At 45.2% G+C, this 21,408-nt stretch overlaps 1 protein-coding gene across 2 annotated transcripts in view; it reads right to left on the reverse strand.

Moving 5' to 3' along the window:
* The window catches only part of NRDC (nardilysin convertase), an 87,724-nt gene extending 66,955 nt beyond the window's left edge, over positions 1 to 20,769 (reverse strand). The window contains exons 1-2 of one of the 2 annotated variants that reach the window (XM_062191314.1): positions 20,300 to 20,769; positions 1,176 to 1,485 (exon numbers count right to left, since the gene is read on the reverse strand). In XM_062191314.1, the coding sequence (XP_062047298.1) occupies positions 1,176 to 1,485; positions 20,300 to 20,637 (648 nt within the window). In that variant the 5' untranslated portion in view covers positions 20,638 to 20,769. The remainder of the gene's footprint in view (positions 1 to 1,175; positions 1,486 to 20,299) is intronic. The other variant, XM_062191313.1, reaches the window with a different exon arrangement.
* Positions 20,770 to 21,408: the final 639 nt, after the last annotated feature.

The raw sequence follows: 21,408 nt of genomic DNA on the forward strand, positions 1-21,408 counted from the left end.
ATTACTACTTGTGAATCACATTTTCACATTTTTTAGAGTGACCACATGTAAACATTCTTTTAACATTTAAATTTTAGCTTTAATAATTTGACTATAAGTCCTTGGTTTGTGAACTGTACCATACCAAATGTATCATCAATATTCAACAAACTAGCTTTAACAAACATCTGCCAGCCAACTCCACTGTAATACCTCCAAGGCACTGGCATTGCGATGTAGTGGGTAAAGCTGCCACCTGCAGTGCCAGCATCTTATATGGGTGCTGGTTCAAGACCGGCTGCTCCACTTCCAATCCAACTCTCTGCTATGGCCTGGGAAAGCAGTGGAAGACGGCCCAAGTCCTTGGGTCCCTGCACCCACGTAGGAGACCTAGAAGAAGTTCCTGGCTCCTGGTTTCAGATCAGCACAGCTCCGGCCATTGTCACCAATTGGGGAATGAACCAGCAGATGGAAGACCTCTCTCTCTCTTTGCAACTCTGACTTTCAAATAAATAAATAAATCTTAAAAAAAAAAAAAAAATCTCAGAAAATATCTGTTAAATGAGTACTCCCTGCAAAATAGAGGCAGTTTTCAAAAGATATCATGAGGAAAATTCTCCTTATCAAGCCCTATGTATATATTCATAGTTATTATATATTAAACTAAATAAGCTCAACTTCCCCACTCTATTTCAACTCTTCCAATATATTATTTGCCCAGACCTTTAGTGCTTCTCCAAAAAAAAGAGCATTAATTATTACCTAGACAGATGTTACCCACATGATTTTTTTTCTTTTCTTCTTTTCTTCTAGTCTCGTCAAGGGTGATACATTTTGTTATTCTTCTATCCCAGGCTAAGAATTATACAGATCTTCAGCTCTCAGAATTTTTTTAAAGACATATAATGTTCAAAAGTACTTATAAATTCAAATATTATCATTGATTGCCTCTGAGGGATATGATTATGGGTGATTTTCCTATTTTTGTTTTCTTTAGATTCCACTAGTTTCTACAATGAACATTTATAATCAGAACAAAATGTTTTCAAAATATGTTATATAGAATAAACAGATGTTTATTAAAGTTCAAAAGATAAACATATACTTCCTTTTTGCTATTAAAAAAATAAAGCAAAAGTTCAGAGGATATTTCAAAGAATTCCAAAATTTAAAAATAAAATAGACATGACTCACACCTGTTTTTCAGTGGTTTTCTTTCTAGCTTCTGCCCTCTCTTCTAGTTCTTCTAGTTCATTATCCTCAGTATCAAGATCATCATCATCATGTTCATTGTCATCATCATCATCATCAAATTCATCTTCATCATCAAAACCGTCTTCATCATCATCTTCTATTTCAGCTCCAGAATCTTCATCATCATCGTCATCTTCCTCCTCCTCTTCTTCCTCCTCCTCTTCATCATCAGTTGCATTTCCAGGTTTACCTTCCATATTACTTAGGTCTGAAATCAAAAGTGCTTGCAAGCCATTCCGTAACTTGATGTATCTGAAAAGAAATCACAAAACATTTTGATTCAGCTATTCATGACATTATACCAACACAAGTGATCAGCTTAGCAAAACTGAAAAAAAAAAATTCAAGTACATATACACACAAAAACTAATACTACAGTAGTTCTCCTTATCCATGGTTTCAGTTACCCAGAGTCAACCTTGGTCTGAAAAAATTAAGTGGCTAATCCCAGAAATAAATAATTCACAAATTTTAAATTGTGTACAATTCTAAGTAGCATGATGAAATCTCATGCCATCTAATTCTCTCCCATCCTGGACATGAACCATCCCTTTGCCCAGAGTATCCATGTTATATATGTTACTTGCCAGTCAATTAGCAGCCATCTTAGTTATCATATCTACTGTCACTGTATCACAGTGCTTGTGTTCAAATAACCTTTATTTCAATTACCAAAGACCACTAAGTATTCAAGAGTAGTAGTCTGGCAATTCACGTATGCCAAAGAAAAGCCGAAAAATGTTTCCTTGTAAGTATAAAGGTGAAAGCTCCTGAATAATAAGGAAAAGGGAAAAAGTATATGCTGTGGTTGCTATATTCTAGGTAAGAATAAATCAAACCATGAAATTGTTAAAGTTAATTGCAAAATTTACATCCACAGTGCATGAAGTACTAAGAAAATATATAAAACTTATATATGTACATATGTATGTTTGTGTAAAACATGATACAATGAGATTACAAAAAATTTCATGGATGGGTAGAAACTTGGCATTGCAGTTAGGATACTACTTAGGATGCCTACATCCCATACTAGAGTGCCTGAGTTTGTGTCCCACCTACACTTCTGATCCAACTTTCTGCTAGTGAACATTCTGAGAGGTAGTGAGTTCATGTAGTTGGGTCCCTGCCACCCATGAGGCAGACCTGGATTGAGTTCCAGGCTCCTGGCTTTGGCCTGGCCCAGCCCTGTGGGCACTTGGAGAGTAAATCAGGATAAGGAAGATCTCTCTTTTCTATGTCTCTCTGCCCTTAAAATAAAATAAAAATTTCTAAGTTCACCAAAAAATGGAATTGCAAGTTTAGAAGTGAATACCTGTTCTGGTGGTTAAGAAACCAATTTGCGGCCGGCGCCACGGCTCACTAGGCTAATCCTCCGCCTTGCAGTGCTGGCACACCAGGTTCTAGTCCCGGTCGGGGCACCGGATTCTGTCCCAGTTGCCCCTCTTCCAGGCCAGCTCTCTGCTGTGGCCAGGGAGTGCAGTGGAGGGTGGCCCAAGTGCTTGGGCCCTGCACCCCATGGGAGACCAGGATAAACCCCTGGCTCCTGCCATCGGATCAGCACGGTGCGCTGGCCGCAGCGCGCTACCGCGGCGGCCATTGGAGGGTGAACCAACGGCAAAGGAAGACCTTTCTCTCTGTCTCTCTCTCTCACTGTCCACTCTGCCTGTCAAAAAAAAAAAAAAAAAGAAAAGAAAAGAAACCAATTTGCACACCTACGTGTCCTATCAGAGTGCCTGGACTCAATTCCCAGCTCTGCTCTAATTCCAGCTTCCTGGGAAGCAACAGATGATAGTCTGAGCACTTATGTCCCTGCCAGCCACTTGGAAGACTCAGATTAAATTCCAGCCTCCCGGCTTTGACTGGACCCAGCTCCAGCTATTGCAGACATCTAGGAAGTAAACCAAAGGATAGAAGATCAATCAATATCTCTCTCTCTACCTCTCACCTCCTTTCCCTCCATCTTTGTGTGTGTGTATGTGTGTGTATGTCTCCTAGTCTTTCAAATGAATAAAAAATAAAGTTTAAAAATTTTAAAACAAAACATAAAACACACATCTCAGAAGTTAAATACACACAATAAACCCAGCATTTGGCATTCCTTACTATTTTTTCATGCGTAAGTACTTAAACACTCTACCATACCAAAGACTTAGCTTAAGAAAAGTCTGTTCCTCAATATACAGAGGGGTCATGCTAGCTTACATATTAAAGCAAGAATCATATAAACTTAAATCCTGGTGATTCTATCTTCTATTAACATTGTATCAGTATCCAAAGCTACAACTACAGAAATCATTACACCTCTAAGAAAACTAAATCCTTCAGAGTACTAGCCCTGCAGAAAGATTATTCTTTTTATTCAGCTTCATAAACGTCCTACCACCTACTCAAAGGAAGAAAAATCTTATTTAGTAAAATGACTGTGTCAGCTTGATGATTAGGTATTTACCACACAATGTTCCCTTCTATACTAATTCCTTCATGTATTTTTTCAACAACCATTCATTTAGTATATTTTATATACCAGATACTGTGCTACATTAGGAAACAAAACCACAGTCCTAAGGGCTGATGTTGTGGCATAGCAGGTAAAGCCACCATTTGCCATTCTGGCATCCCATATGGGCTCCGGTTTGATCCCGGCTGCTCCACTTTCATCCAGTCCAGCTCCCTGTTAATGCACCTGGAAGACAACAGATGGCCCAAGTGCTTGGGCTTCTGCCACTCACGTGGGAGACCTGGAAAAAGCTCCTGCCTTCTGGCTTTAGCCATTTGAGGAGAGAACCAGCGGATAAAAGATCTATCCATCTCTTCCTTTCTAACTCTGCCTTTCATACAAATAAAATAAATCTTAAAAAAAACAAAAAACACAGCCCTTAAGATCAGGTACTCACTCTCAAGTAATGAAATCATTAAACCAGTATGATCCTGAATGACAGAAACAAAGAAATAATGTTAGAAGGATGCAGACAGGGAAAGCCTGTAGAAAAGGACACTTAGGCTGGCGCCACGGCTCACTAGGCTAATCCTCCACCTTGCGGCGCCGGCACACCGGGTTCTAGTCCCGGTCGGGGCACTGATCCTGTCCCAGTTGCCCCTCTTCCAGGCCAGCTCTCTGCTGTGGCCCAGGAGTGCAGTGGAGGATGGCCCAAGTCCTTGGACCCTGCACCCCATGGGAGACCAGGAGAAGCACCTGGCTCCTCCCATCAGAACAGCGCGGTGTGCCGGCCGCAGCACGCCTACCGCGGCGGCCATTGGAGGGTGAACCAACGGCAAAGGAAGACCTTTCTCTCTGTCTCTCTCTCAATGTCCACTCTGCCTGTCAAAAAAAAAAAAAAAAAGAAAGAAAAGGACACTTAATTCAAGTCTTAGAGATGAAGAAAGGAGTTAGACAGCAGAAAGAGGTAAGAAATGGTATAACAGGTAAAGCCACCGCCTTTACAGTGACGGCATCCCATATGGACGATGGTTCGAGTCCAGGCTGCTCCACTTCCACTTCTTTAAGATTTATTTATTTATGTGAAAGTCAGAGTTACACATAGAAAAAAGAGGCAGAAAGAGAGAGAGAGAGGTCTTCCATTCGCTGGTTCACTCCCCAACTGGCTGCAATGGCGAGAGCAGTACTGATCGGAAGCCAGGAGGCAGGAGCTTCCTCTGTGTCTCCCACGTGGGTGCAGGGGCCCAAGGACCTGGGCCATCCTCTACTGCTTTCCCAGGCCATAGCAGAGATCCGGATAGGAAATAGACCAGACGGGTCTCGAACAAGCACCCATATGGGATGCCTGCGCTTCAGGCCAGGACTTTAACCCACTATACCACAGCGCAGACCCCACAAAAGATTTAGAAAACAGAAAAGGAAACTATGAACAGATGAGACATTTTTAGAAATTACTGGAATGTAAAAATTTTATCAGCTTAATGGAGAAAAGATCAAAGGGAACCACAGGCCTACATACATGTAATAAGAAACTGGTTCTTGGGGCACCAGTTCTGTCCCAGTCGCTCCTCTTCTAGTCCAGCTCTCTGCTGTGGTCCGGGAAGGCAGTGGAGGATGGCCCAAGTGCTTGGGCCCTGCACCCACATGGGAGACCAGGAGGAAGCACCTGGCTCCTGGCTTTGGATCGGCGCAGTGCACCAGCCGTAGCGGCCATTTGGGGGGTGAACCAATGGAAGGAAGACCTTTCTCTCTGTCTCTCTCTCTATCTCTGCTTGTCAAAAAAAAAAGAAAGAAAAGAAAAGAAAGAAACTGGTTCTTTCCAAGAAAGCCTAAAGAAAGCTTAAGCTCCAGATCAATAAATAGAGTAAAGAGAGGGACCAGTGCTGTGGCTCAATGTATTAAACTATAGCCTATAGCCCTTGCATCCCATATGGGCATTGGTTAGAGTCCTAGTTGGTCCATTCAGCTCCAGCTCTCCACTAACACACCTGGGAAAGCAGAGGATCGCCCAAGTTCTGGAGCCCCAGTATCCACATGCGGGACCTAGAAGCTCCTGGCTCTAGACTTCAGCCTGGCCTAGCCCTGGTCATTGTGGCCATTTGGGGAGTGAACCAGTGGATGGAAGACCTTTCTCTCTCTCTCTCTCTCTCTCTCTCTCTCTCTCTCTCTCTCTCCCCCAGCCCTGGTCATTGTGGCCATTTGGGGAGTGAACCAGTGGATGGAAGACCTTTCTCTCTCTCTCTCTCTCTCTCTCTCTCTCTCTCACTATGCCTTTCAAATAAACAAGTAAATGAAAGAAAGAGTAGGGAGACACTCAGGATAATGAGCTCAATTATTAATTAAACTGGAAACAATCTAAGTACCGACAGTAGAGTGGAAAAACTGAAGCACAGTCACACAACAGAATTTTTTCATACAATGTAATATGACACAGGGAAATGTATAATTCAGCAACAAGCTGTTACATTAGTTAATGTTTAAAACATAGTGACAGGGGGCCAGCGCCGTGGCTCACTTGGTTAATCCTCTGCCTTGCGGTGCCAGCATCCCATATGGGTGCCAGGTTCTAGTCCCGGTTGCTCCTCTTCCAGTCCAGCTCTCTGCTGTGGCCCGGGAGGGCAATGGAGGATGGCCCAAGTCCTTGGGCCCTGCACCCGCACAGGAGACCAGGAGGAAGCACCCGGCTCCTGGTTTCAGATCGGCGCAGCGCACCGGCCGTGGCAGCCATTTGGGGAGTGAACCAACGGAAGCAAGACCTTTCTCTCTGTCTCTCTCACTAACTCTGCCAGTCAAAAAAAAAAAAAAAAATAGTGACAAAAAGCAAGTCACAGAAAACTATACACCAAATGAATACTATTCATACAAAGCTAGAACATTTATATTTATTATAACAAAAATGTTTTAAAGCAAAGGATTAATAAACAGCATTCAGAATAGTTGGAGTGGGAGGGCAACATGGGAGAATACAGAATGAGGAACATGACAGGGACAGGATGACAAAGAACAAAGAATAGATTCTAGTTCTGAGGGATATTTTTCATTTTGGATTTCTTATACATCACTAACAGAAGTTTCATTTTTCTTTTGCATATGCCAAATATTACAGTCTCAGAAGTTTTTAAAATGATAATTAAAGAACTTCATTCAGAAATAACTTGGCTAGTCAGGCTAACTTCCTCTGTGTCAAATAATCAACTACAGAAGATCAGAAGATATCATCCTAAAATATGCCCTTTTGGCATAAAGATTGTTGAACTGAAGGTAATTAAAAAGAGGCAGATGTAGGAAAGATCTCTATCTTCCTTCTGTTTGCCTAAAAGCAGAACATAAATCTACAAAATTACCAGCTCACCTCATTTCCACTAGGGAGAACACAGATTAACCAGTTAAGCTAATTTTAGATCCTTATTCGCCTGGAGATGGCACCAGAGGAATCTACATAACAAGCCTTTCTAGGTGATCTTTGTCATCTATTTGCTTTTCCACATGCTGCAATTTCTAGAAACTTAAAATTCTTTTCCTTTGTCATTTTTTTAAAAATTTACTGTTCTTTGTTGAAGATGCTGTGTAAGCTGGAATTTAAAGCCAACTCAAAGTTCTTCATTCTGCAGGTCGCTCCCATACATGAACTTCAAAAAGTTCACAGAAAGATGAAATTAAAAGGTAATTTTTTTTCTTCACACACAAAAAAATCTGAAGTTCAGGCAATTTTTTTCACAATATGAATTTTCAATTAACTTTTTGAAGATCCTTTGTATGTACAGATTTCAAAAATTTTTTGTACCAATGTATCTTCTAATTCCATTTTTCACAAACTCTCTGAAGTAGTCTCATATAAAATATATATGAATAAATTTATGCTTGTTTTTCTCATTAATTTTCTTTTTTTAAAAAACTTACGTGAAAGGCAGAGATTATAGAAAGAGAGAGGGAGAGACAGAGAAACACCCATATGGCCACAACAGCCAGAGATGCGCCAACCTGCCAATTCAAAGCCAGGAACCAGGAGCTTCTTTGGGGTCTCCCTCAGGGGTGGAAGGGGACAAAGCACTTAGGCCATCTTCCACTGTTTTCCCAGGCACATTAGCAGGGAGCTGGATTAGAAGTGGAGTAGCCTAAACCAGCGCCTATATGGGATGCTGACGTCGCAGGTGGTGGCTTTTCCAGCTACCCTACGCCAAAATGCCAGTCCCTGAACTGTCTTTTTCTTTTTTTTTTTTTGACAGGCAGAGTGGATAGTGAGAGAGAGAGAGAGAGAGAAAAGTCTTCCTTTTGCCGTTGGTTCACCCTCCAATGGCCGCCGCAGCAGGTGCGCTGCGGCCAGCGCACCGCGCCGATCCGATGGCAGGAACCAGGTGCTTCTCCTGGTCTCCCATGGGGTGCAGGGCCCAAGCACTTGGGCCATCCTCCACTGCAATCCCTGGCTACAGCAGAGAGCTGGCCTGGAAGAGGGGCAACCGGGACAGGATCGGTGCCCCGACCGGGACTAGAACCTGGTGTGCCGGCGCCGCAAGGCGGAAGATTAGCCTAGTGAGCAGCGGCGCCGGCCTGAACTGTCTTTTTCTACAGAAGTCCATTTCAACTAAGAACTTACAAGGACTGAAGAAAAAATTCTTATTCTCCCTTACACAACTAAACAGCTACGGGACAGGTTAAAATCAAACAGCTTTTCCCGAGTGTGAATACTCTGTCCAGAAATAAAATTCTATGATGAATCTTAAGAGATGCAAATTCTTGGAGAAGCAGAGTGTTTTAATCCACTTTTTGCTGCTACAATAAAATACCTGAGACTGGGTACTTTTTAAGGAAAGTAGGTTTATTTGCATTTTGCTCATAGTTCTGGAAGTCCAAGAATGTAGTGTCAGCCAGTGTCAGCTTCTGGTGAGGGCCTTCTGGCTATCTCACAACATGGTGCATGGCACCACATGGCAAAAGCACATGTGAGAGAGGACAGTTACATGGACAATGAGGAAGTAAGACAGCGGCTCGCTCTTTTTTTTTTTTTTTTTTAAGATTGATTTATTTATTTGAAAGAGTTACAGAGAGAGAAGAGAGGCAGAGAGAGAGAGAGAGGAGAGGCAGAGAGAGAGAAAGAGAGAGAGAGAGAGAGGTCTTCCCTCCAATGGATCACTCCCCAATTGGCCACAACGGCTGGAGCCATGCCAATCCAAAGCCAGGAGCCAGGAGCTTCTTCCAGGTCTCCCATGTAGGTGCAGGGGCTCAAGGACTTGGGCCATCTTCTACTGCTTTCCCAAGACACAGCAGAGAGTTGGATAGGATGTAGAGCAGCTGGGACTCGAACCAGTGCCCCTATGGGATGCCGGCACTTCAGGCCAGAGCATTAACCCGCTGTGCCACAGCACCGGCCCCACAGCTCACTCTTTTATAGCAACCCCTCCTTGAAGGAATTCATCCACTCCCTCCAGACCTAACCACTTAGTGACACCAGCATTAATCACTTTATGAGGGTGGTCATAACCCAGTTACTTCTCACAGGGTCCCAACCTCTTAAAGGTCTTACTACCTTTCAACACCATTACATTGGGAACCAAGCTTCCAAGACAACTAACTTTGAAGAACAAACTAAATCCAACCACAGCACAGAATTTGAGGTAGCCCGAATGTCAAGATGGTTGTGGGGTGGGGAGAGTCAGGGGAAAGAAGTTCTATTTAGCCCTTGTTTTATATATATATATATATATATATATATATATATATATTTTATCTAAAGGTATTCTGCTTTCAAAATAATCTTACACATTCTCTTTTAAGATTATTTATTTATTTATTTGAAAGAGTTACAGAGAGAGACAGAGACAGAGAGATATCTCCATCCACTGGTTCATTCCCCGAATGGCTGCAACAGATGGAGCTGAGCCAGGCTGAAGCCAGGAGTTTCATCTGCGTGTCCCAGATGGGGACAGCAGCCCAAGCATTTCAGTCATCTTGCACTGCTTCCTAGGCACATTACCAGGGAACCAGACAGGAAGTAGAGCAGCTGGGCCTAGAACTAGTGTCCATATGGGATGCTGGCATCACAGGCAGCAGCTTTAACTGTACCCACCATGCCATATATTCCATTTTCAAAATAAATCACAAATCTTCCCAACGCCACAGCTATTTCCTTAGTCCATGCTGTCATTACAACTCCTCTCCTAACCAGTCTCCCAATTTCCACTCTAACCTCAATACTCCAGCATACCTGCCATACATATATCTCAAGTCTACTCTCAGCAGCCTGTATAAAGCATATTAGTCTGGTAATGAGCTGAATTGCATTCCCCAAAAATTCATATGTTGAAGCTTAAAGTCTACTACCACAAAATATGAATTTATTTGGAGGCAGAGCCTCTAAAGAGGTGATTAGGAGGGGCTGGTGTTGTGGCACAGCATGTAAAGCAGCAACCTGTGATACTAATTCAAGTCCCAGCTGCTCCATTTCCAATCCACATCAGAGACCCAGAGTTCCTGACTCCTGGTTTTGTGCTAGACCAGCCCGGTTTTTTGCAGCCATTTGGGGAGTGAACCAGGGAATGAAAGATCTCAATCTCTCTTTTTCTCTCTCTGTTGCCCTGTTTTTCAAATAAATAAATATTTTAAGAGGTGATTAGGGTTGGCCTTAATCCAATCTCACTGGTATCTTCATAAAAAAAGGAAATTTGGATACACAAAGAAATGTCAAAAATATGTGTACAGAAGCAAGATCATGTGAGGAAATATTAAAAAGACAGCGAGGATGAGGACTCAGAAGAAACCAAAGCTGCTGACACCTTGATCTTGGTTCTAGTGCCCAGGATTGTGAGAAAATTAATTTCTGTGGTTTAAGCCACCTGTCTGTGGTATTTTGTTATGGCAGTCCTAGCAAACTAATACAGGGCCATTTCCCTCTTCAAAAACCATCAATGGCTTCCTATCATAAACTTGGAATAAAATCCAAAATCCTTACCATGTCCTGTAAGGCTCTACATAATCTGGCCCACCACCATCTCTCCAATGTTCTTTCCACCATTCTTCCCAACTGACTTCACTCACTGTGGTTTTTTAAAACATTCCAGAGACTCTCAGGACAGGGTCATTGTCCTTTCTGTTCATCTGGCCCTAAAGGCTCTTGCCCCAGATCCATTACTTGCATTCCTCCCCTAAGTCTTTGCTGAAATGTTTTCTTTTCAGAAATGACTTCTCTAATCACACATCATAAAATAGCACCCCAGTAAATATCTGCTTTTATTATGATTTCACCTTATTCATACCATTTGTCATTACTTGACGTCTTTAAAGGGTTTTCTTTTTCTTCATGGTTATATCCTATGATATCACCCAGCACACAGTTATATGAAACATTTAAAAACATTTGTTAGGGCCAGCACTTTGGCATAGCGGGTAAAGCCGCTGCCTGCAGTACTGGTATCCCATATGGGCGCCGGTTCAAGTCCTGGCTGCTCCACGTCTAATCCAGCTCTCTGCTATGGCCTGGGAAAGCAGTAGAAGATGGCCCAGGTTCTTGGGCCCCTGTACCCACGTGGGAGACCCGGAAGAAGCTCCTGGCTCTGCTTCAGAATGGTACAGCTCCAGCCATTGCAGCCATCTGAGGAGTGAACCAGCAGATGGAAGATCTCTCTCTCTCTCTCTCTCTCAGCCTCTGCCTCTCTGTAACTCTGCCTTTCAAATAAATAATCTTTTAAAAAAATTTTGTTTATTTAAAGGCAAAGTTAGGGATACGGGGCACTATGGTGTAGCAGGAACCAGCATCCTATGTAGAAACCAATTCGAGTGCTCCACTTCCAAACCAGCTCCCTGCTAATGTGCCTATGCAAGCAGCAGAAGATGGCTTAAGCAGTCATCTGGGAGGCCCAGAAGAGGCTCCTGGCTCCTGGCTTCAGACTGGCCCAGGTCCAGCTGTTGTGGCCATCTGGGGAGTGAACTGGCAGATGGAAGATTTCTTTCTCTTTCTCTCCCCTCTCCCCAATAAACTCTGCCTTTCAAATAAATCTTTAAAAAAAAAAGTGTACATATGAAACACATGAAAAACTTGCTCCCTTTATAGAAATAAAAAAAAATTTTAAATAAAAAGGCTACATGAGGCCAGCATTGTGGTATAGTGAGTTAAACCACTGCTTGGGAGACCAACATACTGTATAGGCTCTGGTGCATGTCTTGGCTGCTCCACTTCTGATTCAGCTCCCTGCTAACGTGTCTGGGAAAGCAGTGGAGGATGGCTCAAGTACTTGGGCCCCTGCCACCCACATGGGAGACCCGGAAGAACCTCCTGGCTCCTGGCTTTGTCATAGCTCAATCTTAGTCGTTGTGGCCATTTGGGGAGAGAATCCACAGATGGAAGATCTCTCGCTCTCTCTCTTCCTTTCTCTAACTCTGCCTTTCAAATAAGTAAATAAATCTTAAAAAAAAAAAAAAAAAGTGACAGGATGGGGGATGGTGAGATCTTCTATCCACTGGTCCATTTTTCCCAAATTACCACATTAGTCAGGTATGGGCCAGGCCAAAGCCAGGAGCCACGAAGTTCATCCTGTCTCCCCTAAGGGTAGCAGGGACCCAAGTACCTGGGCCACCATCCATTGCCTGCCAAGGTGCATTAGTAGGGAACTGGATCAAAAGTAGAACAGCCAGGACTAAAACTGGCACTCCAATATTGGATGCCAGTATCACAAGCAGCAGCTTAACCCACTATGCACAACACTGGCCCCCCATATAGACAATTCTTTTAATATATTTTGCTATAAAATAAGCCAAGAAATTAAATAATGGGAAGAAGACAGCTCAAAAGGAATATTAAATGACAGTTTTCTCCTGCAGATGACAACAATCACAGCATATTTCTATGTTCATGGAATGATCCAGTAAAAGGGGAAAAGTGATGATGCAGAATGAAAGAAGAATGACTGATAAAATACCTAACAGAACCTTAAACACAAGAAGCAATGGGCCCAGTGAACAAGTAGACGGATGGGTCTTAGATATGACAGTTCATTTATTAGTAACAGCAGAGAAGACATGCAATGACTCAAAGACACAAAGTCCCTTCAAAAATTTTAGCATAATAGAGGGAAAAGACAGTAAAACTTAGGCAAGATTGAAGAGGAGTCAGGAAAGATTCACAGAGAATTTTCACACTTGAATTTAAGACCAAAATGTAGGGAAAATAAGTACCAAGAAAGAAAGCATGAAAACAGTGCAAGAGAAGATGAAAATGAAGCTACATAATTAAGAATTTAAGATAGAGGGCTGGGGCTGTGGTGCAGCAAGTTAAAGCCTTGGCCTGCAGTGTTGGCATCCCATGTGGGCACTGGTTTGAGTCCCAGCTGCTCCACTTTTTTTTTTTTTTTTTTTTTTGACAGAGTGGACAGTGAGAGAGAGAGAGAGAGAGAAAGGTCTTCCTTTTGCCATTGGTTCACCCTCCAATGGCTGCCGCGGTCGGCGCACTGCAGCCGGCGCACTGCGCTGATCCGAAGCCAGGAGCCAGGTGCTTCTCCTGGTCTCCCATGGGGTGCAGGGCCCAAGCACTTGGGCCATCCTCCACTGCACTCCCAGGCCATAGCAGAGAGCTGGCCTGGAAGAGGGGCAACCGGGACTAGAATCCTATGTGCTGGCGCCGCAAGGCAGAGGATTAGCCTATTGAGCCGTGGCGCCAGCCAGCTGCTCCACTTCTAATCTAGCTCCCTGTTAATGAGCCTGAGAGCAGAGGAGGATGGCTCAAGTTCCTAGGCCCCTGGATCCGCATAGGAGACCTGGAAGAAGCTCCTGGCTCCTAGCTTTGGATTGGCTCAGCTCTGGCTATTGTGGCCATATGGGGAATGAACCAATGGATGGAAGATTTCTGTCTCTACCTCTCTGTAACTCAGTCTTTCAAATAAATAAAATGGATTTTTTTTTTTTTTTTGACAGGCAGAGTTAGACAGTGAGAGAGAGACAGAGAGAAAGGTCTTCCTTCCGTTGGTTCAGTCCCCAAATGGCCACTACGGCTGGTACACTACGCCAATCTGAAGCCAGGAGCCAGGTGCTTCCTCCTGGTCTCCCATGTGGGTGCAGGGCCTGAGCACTTGGGCCATCCTCCACTGCCTTCCCGGGCCACAGCAGAGAGCTGGACTGGAAGAGGAGCAACCAGGACAGAACCGGCACCCTGACCGGGACTAGAACTCGGAGTGCCAGCGCCGCAGGCGGAGGACTAGCCTAATAAGCTGTGGCACCACCCTCAAACGGATCTTAACAACAAAAACAAAAAGATAGAGGACCTTGGACATTATCTGCCATGGTAAGAAGTTTGCTTAGGGAGAACCAAATGAGATATTATCCATTTATTCTCTAGTACTCAGTACCTGCTCAATAACATATTTTCACATTTGCATTTAAGTTATTATATAATAAGAACACTACCTAATATGCTACCTATGTAAACTCCAAAGAATAATTATCTACTATATAACTAAGTGTTCAACAAACACCACCTATTACTAGGAAAAGGAAGATTTTTGTGGTAATAAAAACAGAAAATCTGAGAGCAGGCATTTAATCTAACACTTAAGACACTCATATTCCGCTGGCGCCGTGGCTCACTAGGCTAATCCTCCGCCTTGCGGCGCCGGCACACCGGGTTCTAGTCCCGGTCGGGGCACCGATCCTGTCCCAGTTGCCTCTCTTCCAGGCCAGCTCTCTGCTGTAGCCAGGGAGTGCAGTGGAGGATGGCCCAAGTGCTTGGGCCCTGCACCCCATGGGAGACCAGGATAAGCACCTGGCTCCTGCCATCGGATCAGTGTGGTGCGCTGGCCGCAGCGCGCTACCGCGGCGGCCATTGGAGGGTGAACCAACGGCAAAAGGAAGACCTTTCTCTCTGTCTCTCTCTCTCACTGTCCACCCTGCCTGTCCAAAAAAAAAAAAAAAAGACACTCATATTCCATATCAGAGTGCCTGGGTCTGATTCCTGGCTCTGGCTCATGACTCCAGTTTCCCACTTATGTAGACCTTGAAAGGTAGAAATGGTGGCCCAAGTAGTTGGGTTCTTGTCACCCATATGAAGGCCTACATTGAGTTCCAGGCTCCTGGCTGCAGTTCCAGCTGTTGCAGGCATTTGAGAGTGAACCAGTGAATGGCAGGTCTGTTTGTACCCCTTTGTCTCTGAACTAATTTTAAAATTGGGCAGGCACTTGGCAGAACAGTTAAGACATCGCTTAAGACACCCGCATCCTATATCAGAGTGCCTGACTTCAAGTCTCAACTCTCCTAGTTCCAGTTTATGCATACCCTGAGGGCAGCAGGTGATGATTCAAATAGTTAGATCTCTGCCACCTATGTGGTAGATATGAATTGAGCCCGAGAACCCTGGTTTTGGCCTGGCTCAGACCTGTATGTTGCAGCCTTTTGGGGAGTGAACCAGAAATGCAAGGGCTCTATCTCTCTCTGACTTTCAAATAAGTAAGCACTATTTTTTTTTTTTTTTAATTTTTGACAGGCAGAGTGGACAGTGAGAGAGAGAGAGAGAGAGAGAGAGAAAGGTCTTCCTTTGTCATTGGTTCATCCTCCAATGGCCACCGCGGCCGGCGCACTGTGGCCGGCGCACTGTGGCCGGCGCACCGCGCTGATCAATGGCAGGAGCCAGGTGCTTCTCCTGGTCTCCCATGGGGTGCAGAGCCCAAGCACTTGGGCCATCCTCCACTGCACTCCCGGGCCATAGCAGAGAGCTGGCCTGGAAGAGGGGCAACCGGGACAGAACCGGCACCCCAACCGGGACTAGAACCTGGTGTGCCGGCGCCACTAGGCGGAGGATTAGCCTGTTGAGCCACGGCGCTGGCCCGTAAGCACTATTTTTAAGTTAAACTTAAAAAAAAATCCTACACACACACACACACACACACACAAGTCTCTCTAAAAACATATCCAGAAGATCAAGTAAACTTCCTGAACTACCGTCCACTTCCAACCTTTCTGAAAAGTATAATTCTGCTCCAGTCACAAAAAACAAGAAAGGTACTATAACCTCCTCAGTTTCCTTTGAATTTGATATACTTAATGATTCTCCTCATTCTGGGAATCTGTATGATTATAAAACCTATGTCAGAGTGGAAGTCACAGAGTAAACTATATTCTTGTCTCCCTGTCTTCTAATCAGGTACTATTCTAGAAACAAACAAGGTAACCAGAGTTATCCTATTTATCTACTAAAACTATTATGATTAGGCCCACACCCTAATAATTCACATGAAATAAACAGGCTTCTAAGGTAAAGAAAGTTTGATAATTCAAGTAGCCTATAAAATGGCAATGATTAGATTATGGCAGAAATAAGATGTGTTAGAAACATTAGGGGGGGCTGGTGCTGTGGCATAGCAGGTAAAGCTGCCACCTGCAGTACTGGCATCACGTATGGGTGTTGTTAATAAAATGGTACTGTCCTTCAAAGCCCTGCCTGGCTTACTAGAAGTCAGGTGACCAAATGGCACAATCACACGTGTCAGCTCCACTCACACCTTGACAGGATTTGCTGCTCCCACTTCCTTACCTCTGCAGATATGTAAGACCTGTCTAGTACAGGCTGCTGTTCTCTCGTGCATGGGGTAGCAGCCCGTTGTGTTTCTTCCATCCGACAATAAACCTTTTCTCTTACTACAGTGTTTGGTGTATTTTTTGGTGACCTTTCAGGAGCTAGTTCTTATTCTGGCTGCTCCATTTCCAATCCAGCTCTCTGCTATGGCCCAGGAAAGCAGTGGAAGATGGCCTAAGTCCTTGGGCCCCTGCACCCTCATGGGAGACCCTTTAGAAGCTCCTGGCTCCTGGCTTCAGATCAGCACAGCTCCAGCCATTACAGCCATCTGGAGAGTAAAACCAGTGAATGAAAGACCTCTCTCTCTCTTTGCCTCTGCCTCTCTGCAACTCTGCCTTTCAAATAAATGAATCTTGAAAAAATAGAGGCTGGTGTTATGGCACAGCAGGTTAAACTGCTGCCCATGATCCCTGTATTCCATGTGGGCACCAGTTCAAATCCTGGCTGCACCCAGCTGCCCACCAACATGCCTGGGAAAGCAGCAGAAGATGGCCCAAGTGCTTGGGCCCTGCCACCCATGTGGGAGAAAGGATGGAGTTTCAGGCTTCTCCCATTGGCCTGCTCCAGCCTTGGCTCTTTGCGGCCATTTGGGGAACAAACCCATGGATGCTACTCTGCCTTTCAGATAAATAAATAAGTCTTTAAAATATTTAATAAGAAAAAGTTCATGACATTGTTAAATATGTTTAAAAAAAAAAAAGATTTATTTATTTGAAACTCAGAGTTACATACAGAGAGAAGGAGAGGCAGAGAGAAAGACAGGTCTTCCATCCACTGGTTCACTCCCCAGATGGCCACAAAGGCTGGAGCTGTGTCTATCTGAAACCAGAAGCCTTTATTTCATTTATTTTTAAGAGATTTGTTTTATTTATTTGAAAGGCAGAGTGACAGAGAGGGGGAGAGAGAGAGACAGGGAGAGGTCTTCCATCCACTTGTTCAATCCCCAAATGGCTGCAATGGCCACAGCTGAGCCAATCCGAAACCAGAAGCCAGGAGCTTCTTCTGGGTCTCCCACAATGGGTGCAGGGACCCAAGTACTTGGGCCATCTTCCACTGCTTTCCCAGGCACATAAGCAGGGATCTGGATTGGAAGTGGGGCAGCTGGGACTCAAAGTGGTACCCATATGGGATGCCAGCACTGCCAGCAGTGGCTTAACCTGCTATGCCATGGGCACAGGCCCCTCTACCTTTATTTTAAAGTAAAATATTTTCTTCAGGAATCCAATCAAAACTTTAGTATAAAAGACAGGTAAAGGTAGACTGCTTTTTTGAAAGGAAAGTAAGTTACTGAAAAATACTGCTGGGGCCAGCACAGTGGTACAGTGGGTTAAGGCCTGCTTGCCATGCTGGCATTACATAATGGAGTGCCAGTGAGCCTTTGCTTCCCATCCAGCTCCCTGATAACATGCCTGAGAAAGCAGCAGAAGATGGCCCAAATACTAGGGCCCTTGCCACACCTGTGGAAAACCAGGATGGAGTTCCTGGCTCCTGGCTTCAGCCTGGCCCACACCTGGCCATTGCAGCCACTTAAGGAGTGAACCAGCAGATGGAAAAGTTGGTCTCTCCTAAACCCCTGCCAATTAAATAATATGAAGGGGCCAGCACTGTGGTATAGTAGGCTAAGCCTCCACCTGCAGCACCAGCATCCCATATGGGCTTCTGGTTCTGGTTGCTTCTCTTCCAAACCAGCTCTCTGCTGTGGCCTGGGAAAGCAGTAGAAGATGGTCCAAGTGCTTGGGCCCCTGCACCTGCGTGGCAGACCCAGAGGAAGCTCCCGGCTCCTGGCTTTGGATCAGAGAGTGAAGCAGCAGATAGAAGACCTTTCTGTTTCTCTCTCTCTCTTTAGTTCTACCTCTGATATAAATAAATAAAAATCTTCAAAACTAAGTAATCTGAAAAAAAAAATTACTGCTGTTCTAACAGAGCCCCTAATTTTAAAATGTTGAGACACTAAGGATAATGACTTGCCAGAGGCCACAGAAAGAAATGCAACATTTTATTCAAAGAACATCTTTTAATCTCCCCTTTGAAAATCCTTTTTTTCTCCTCAGGTGAAATTTACTAGTCCTTACTGTATTCCTTAATACATGTAGCACATACTCCCATTATGGCTACTGTAAAACTTCAGTGCACTAATTTCACTTAATTTTTTTTGACAGGCAGAGTTGGACAGTGAGAGAGAGAGAGAGAGAGACAGAGAGAAAGGCCTTCCTTCCATTGGTTCACCCCCAAATGGCTGCTAAGGCTGGGGTGCTGCGCCGATCTGAAGCCAGGAGCCAGGTGCTTCCTCCTGGTCTCCCATGCGGGTGCAGGGCCCAAGCACTTGGGCCATCCTCCACTGCCTTCCCGGGCCACAGCAGAGAGCTGGACTGGAAGAAGAGCAACCGGGACCAGAACCCAGTGTCCACATAGGGTGCCGGCACCGCAGGCAGAGGATTAACCAAGTGAGCCACGGCACCGGCCCCAATTTCACTTAATTGTTAAATGTTATCTGTGTCCCTCTAATACGTTGTAAGCTTCCTGAAGGTAAGGACTGTCTTAAACAACTCTGATATCATCCAGAATGAAATGTATTACATTGTTTCTGACCAAATTTTAGAAAAGATTTATGCTAGCTCAGTGTGTGGTATGGTAAAACTTAGTATTTGTGAAATAAATTTGCCAAAAATTAGGCTTTTAAATAAGTCTTTAAAAATTTCATAGCAAATGCACATTATCTTTTAATTCTATTTTTCTACTAAACCCTGAAATACCCTTGTACATGTAAAATAGAACAGGATCCTACACAGAAAAATTAGCTATTATGTAACTTTATATAGAAAGAAAAAAAACCTGAAGCCATTATTGAACAATTAACCTGGAAGGTAAAAAAGTCTATCGGATTTGCTTCTTATTCTCATTTATATATTACCAATACAAACACATCTTTGATGAGAAAAGGAGAAAATTGGGCCCACAGATTAACGATATCTTGACCCTGACAGCCAGGTTAAAATAATACAAAGAGTTGTGTTCCATTTATCTCTAGACTCCAAGTGAAACATCTTTCTAGACCTCAATTTCAGTCATCTGTCAAATGGGGGTGCTGGGGAGTAGGAAAAATTATCTCTAAGATTCTCTCCTACTCTAACACTGTAGAGCTTGTAACAAATCCAGAAACAGAATCCTTCTTAAGCTTGCAACTCAACAGTAAGTAAGAACTTTGTAACAATCAGTAAACCTTGCTGGGTTTATCATATGGCTCCCGTTTGCCTGCCAACACTTATTATTTAGCCGTGTGATTCTTAGCAAGAAGCAAACTCTGGATTTTAACTTCCTCAACTTATAAAACGAAGCTGTTAGACAATATGAACTCCATTTAACATACATTGTACTCATGGTATTTTATGACACAAGGGATCTCTGAGGAAAACAGTGGGCTGGGACTCACTCAACAAGACGTTTAGAGGATTCCTGTATAAACCAAAAGTAGAAAATTTCAAGATGTGAAGATACCTTACAAGTCTTCCACAACTCACCCAACTGGCCTCTTTCTAGTTTTGGAAGAGGTCACTCAATCATTCGAGAACCAGCCGTGGAAACAAGCCATTCATTTTAGGTCTGCTACGAGACAAAAGTCATTTCCAGAAGCCACACCATCCACCTGTAACTAGCACCCACTAGCTTCTCCTCTGGCTTAGGAGCCCCTCAAGTATTTCTGGACAGTAACAGTATGACCCTTAACTCGCCTCTCCTCCAAAATTAAAACCCCCAACTCTGTCCACCTTTCCGCACAACACAGTACCGCGCAGCCACCCTCCCTCACAACCTCTAGTCCTGCTTTAGTGAACGTCAAAAGTGCTCGAATAGCTCTTCCCATTCCGACGCCCCGATTCCTTACGCACCCCAACACTCCCCCCTGGCCCAGCTGACACCGCATGGAAGCCTCTAACCGCCTTTAGCGCCTCCAAGGAAGCACTGGGGCTGGGAAGTGTGCCCTGTTGCTCCTTCGGGAGATAGGGCGACAAGAAGTGACCGCGGCCCCCACCGAGAGGCCGCAGCCTGTCCTCCTGCCCTGTCCAAGCCTCCTCTCTCACCGGTACTGCTTGGGGTCGCTGGGAGACTTGACGATCTCAGGGTCTCCGGCATTACTGAGAGACCCCCTCCGTCCCTCCTCCTCTGATTCATCGGCTCCTAGACGGGGAACTCGTCCGCTCTCGCCCAGATCCTGTCCATTGGGCTGCAGGTCGGGGCAGCTGCAGGTAGACTTCGCCTTGTTCCTTCCAGGCATGGTCCGGGTGGGAAAGGGTCTGGCAGAGTCTTCGCACCGACCCCGCGCTTCGATTCTCCACAGCGCCGCGAGCTCCCGGCCGGCCTCACGCCACAACTTCCTCCCGCTGGCACACACTGCAGCAACCGTGACTCTCCTCAGCATTCACCACCCGGCCGCAGCGACGGGCATCCCGCTCCCCAGGGCCCACCCCCTCCTCCTACTCCTCCAGCCGCTCCTCCTCCTCCGCGTTCCAGAGGCGGCGGAGGCCGGCGCTGGTGCTGCCGCAGCCGCTGGGGAGGACAGGCCTGAACCCCTCCCCCAATCCGGTCTCCCTCACGCCAACTTCCCTCATTCCCCCGACCCCCACCCTTGGGCTGTCGATGACGCTGATCTTAGCCAATCATGAGGCAAGAAAGCAATTACGCGCACGTCAACAGCCAATGGGAACAGGGAAGGAGAGGAACCAAAAGGATGGGGCTGGATTCTCGGAGCACCCAGAGAGCAGTTCGAAACATGTGGTGGGCGGGGCGAGGGGGAAGAGGCGGGGAGAGTGGCGTGAGGGACGACGGGAGAAGGGCGCTGGGCCGCTGGTCGGCTGCGCGGTGTTTATGACGTATGCAGGGAAGTTGTCTGAGGCAGGCGCTGGACAGTGCTGCGCCGCCTGAGGGGAAGATGCTACCCTCAGAAAAGAGGAGCGAGTGCAGAGGACGAGTTTCAAGTTTTGTTTTTCCCCCTCGTTATACTGTGTGCACCACATCCTCAGACCCTGGGCGCGGCGTGGGCCGTGACTCAGCACGTAAAAGCCGAGAACGCCGGAAGTCTCGCTACCACGCCGGATAGACGCTGCGCCCGAGCGGAGCTGGGCGCCGGGAAGAAGTAGTTTCACTTTTCCACCTATGGCCTGCCGAGCTCGAGTTTTCCTCTCTCAAAGCC

This window comes from Lepus europaeus, chromosome 5, assembly GCF_033115175.1.
Source record: "Lepus europaeus isolate LE1 chromosome 5, mLepTim1.pri, whole genome shotgun sequence".
NCBI lineage: Eukaryota > Metazoa > Chordata > Mammalia > Lagomorpha > Leporidae > Lepus > Lepus europaeus.